The 1692-nt window shown below is 43.1% G+C and overlaps 1 protein-coding gene across 2 annotated transcripts in view; it reads right to left on the bottom strand.

Moving 5' to 3' along the window:
• Positions 1-468: 468 nt before the first annotated feature.
• Positions 469-1692, bottom strand: part of TRPM8 (transient receptor potential cation channel subfamily M member 8) — a 28423-nt gene continuing 27199 nt past the window's right edge. The window contains exon 23 of one of the 2 annotated variants that reach the window (XM_027907154.1): positions 469-622. In XM_027907154.1, the coding sequence (XP_027762955.1) occupies positions 489-622 (134 nt within the window). In that variant the 3' untranslated portion in view covers positions 469-488. The remainder of the gene's footprint in view (positions 623-1692) is intronic. The other variant, XM_027907155.1, reaches the window with a different exon arrangement.

Below are 1692 nucleotides of genomic sequence, written 5' to 3'. Positions count from 1 at the left end.
ACAGATCTCCATACAGATTAATGCTGTGGGAATGTTTGATATTCCAGGTGTAATGCCAAATATTCTCTGCTAACTGCATCATAGAATTATTTAGGTTGGGAAAGATCATCGAGTTCAGTCCTTAATCCAGCCCTGCCAAGGCCACCACCAAACCGTGTCCCCAAGTGCCACACCCACATGGCTTTTAAATCCCCCCAGGGATGGGGACTCCACCAGTGCTCTGGGCAGCTGGGCCAGGGCTGGACAACCCTTTCAGTGAAGAAATTCTTCCTAGAATAGTCAGCAATAGCAATGCTTTCCAAAATAAGATCTCAAAACACCACAGGAAGGCATTTTCTTCCCTGCAGCGCATAAAAAGAGCCACCATTTCACCTCAAAAATTAAAAATAAAAAGCATATTTACGCTGAGTTTATTTACTCACTCATTAATGTTTTAAACATTTAGAGCTGCTGGAAACTTGCCTTCACTAGAAATATTCAACAGAAAATTAGGAGAAGGAAGACAAAGAAGGGCAGACGTACTCTTCTGATGAATCGTTTGCTTTGGTATTGATTTTGACAAGGTAATTCTCCTTCATGACAGCTTCCCATGCCAGAATTTCATTGTCCTCGTTTCTTGAGCCTGGGAAATGTATTGGGGGAAAAAAAGAATAGTTAAATTTGTTTCTCTGATGCTAAAATGCAAAAAGGCTGGGTCAGCGCTTGCACCCACAGGTTAATGATTCCCTTCTCCACATCCTGAGCACTCACAGCCCCACTTCCCCCTTTCCTTCAACTCCTGGCAACCAGAGCTGGTTAAAAAAAGAGGAAATATGGAGGGGAAAAAAAAAGCCAGCCAAAAAAACCCCACACCAACCAAATCCAACAGAAAACCTCCACACTTATAAGCTCCAAAAGTCCTTCTGGATTTTTTTTTTGAGTCTTAGTTCCCACAGGTACAACTGCTTCAACAGGTACAGAACATGCCAGAAACTTCCTATGTGGATTTGAGCTTTCTGTTTGTCTGCTCACTATCCCATATTGGAACATTAAGAGTGAAATATGTTAAGAACCATGACTTGCCATTGAACTACAGTATTTCAGGAAGATGAAGCACTGTCTTTTCTAAAAAGCATCTCCTGGTTATGCTGTAAATTCAGTAGTGACACAGAGCAACCCACCTGGAGGCAGCAAAGTCCTCCAGGATAATACTCCAGCATTTAGTCCTGGTCCATTTGGACAGCACAAACCACATGGGTTTTAATACAAAACTAAAATTAACTGAGACAAAAGAAGTCCAGAGCTGGAAAACGGCTGAAGTTTCATTTCCTCTGACCTCACACAGCCCTCAGTTGTTCTCCCAGATACCAACAAGCATCCAAACACCCAAATCCCAACCATTTCCATAAGAGTTAAGTGTGGAAGGCAGGATTTGGCAGCAGTCCAGACATTAATGTGCTCTCTCCATGCAGGTCTCAGCTCCTATCATCAGCAAAAACCTGATGACATTCTGGCTCTAATTAACTCCATTTGCTTTCAGAACTGCAACATCATCTGTGCATCCTTTGAGCAGAAATATCTGCCATCCAACAACCTCCCCTGCAAGGAAACCACCCAGTGATTTGGGCAGCCCAAATGGTTTAGTCAGTGCTAAGGAACATCACACCCCCAAAGGAGGCTCTTCCTCCTAAACTACTAACAAATCCAGCCCGT

Source organism: Empidonax traillii, unplaced genomic scaffold (genome assembly GCF_003031625.1).
Source record: "Empidonax traillii isolate 1590-97213 ecotype Southwest subspecies unplaced genomic scaffold, ASM303162v1 scaffold1413:size212259, whole genome shotgun sequence".
NCBI classification, from domain to species: Eukaryota; Metazoa; Chordata; class Aves; order Passeriformes; family Tyrannidae; genus Empidonax; species Empidonax traillii.
Note: the sequence above shows the minus strand (reverse complement) of the source record. Positions and strands in the feature narration are given on the sequence as shown.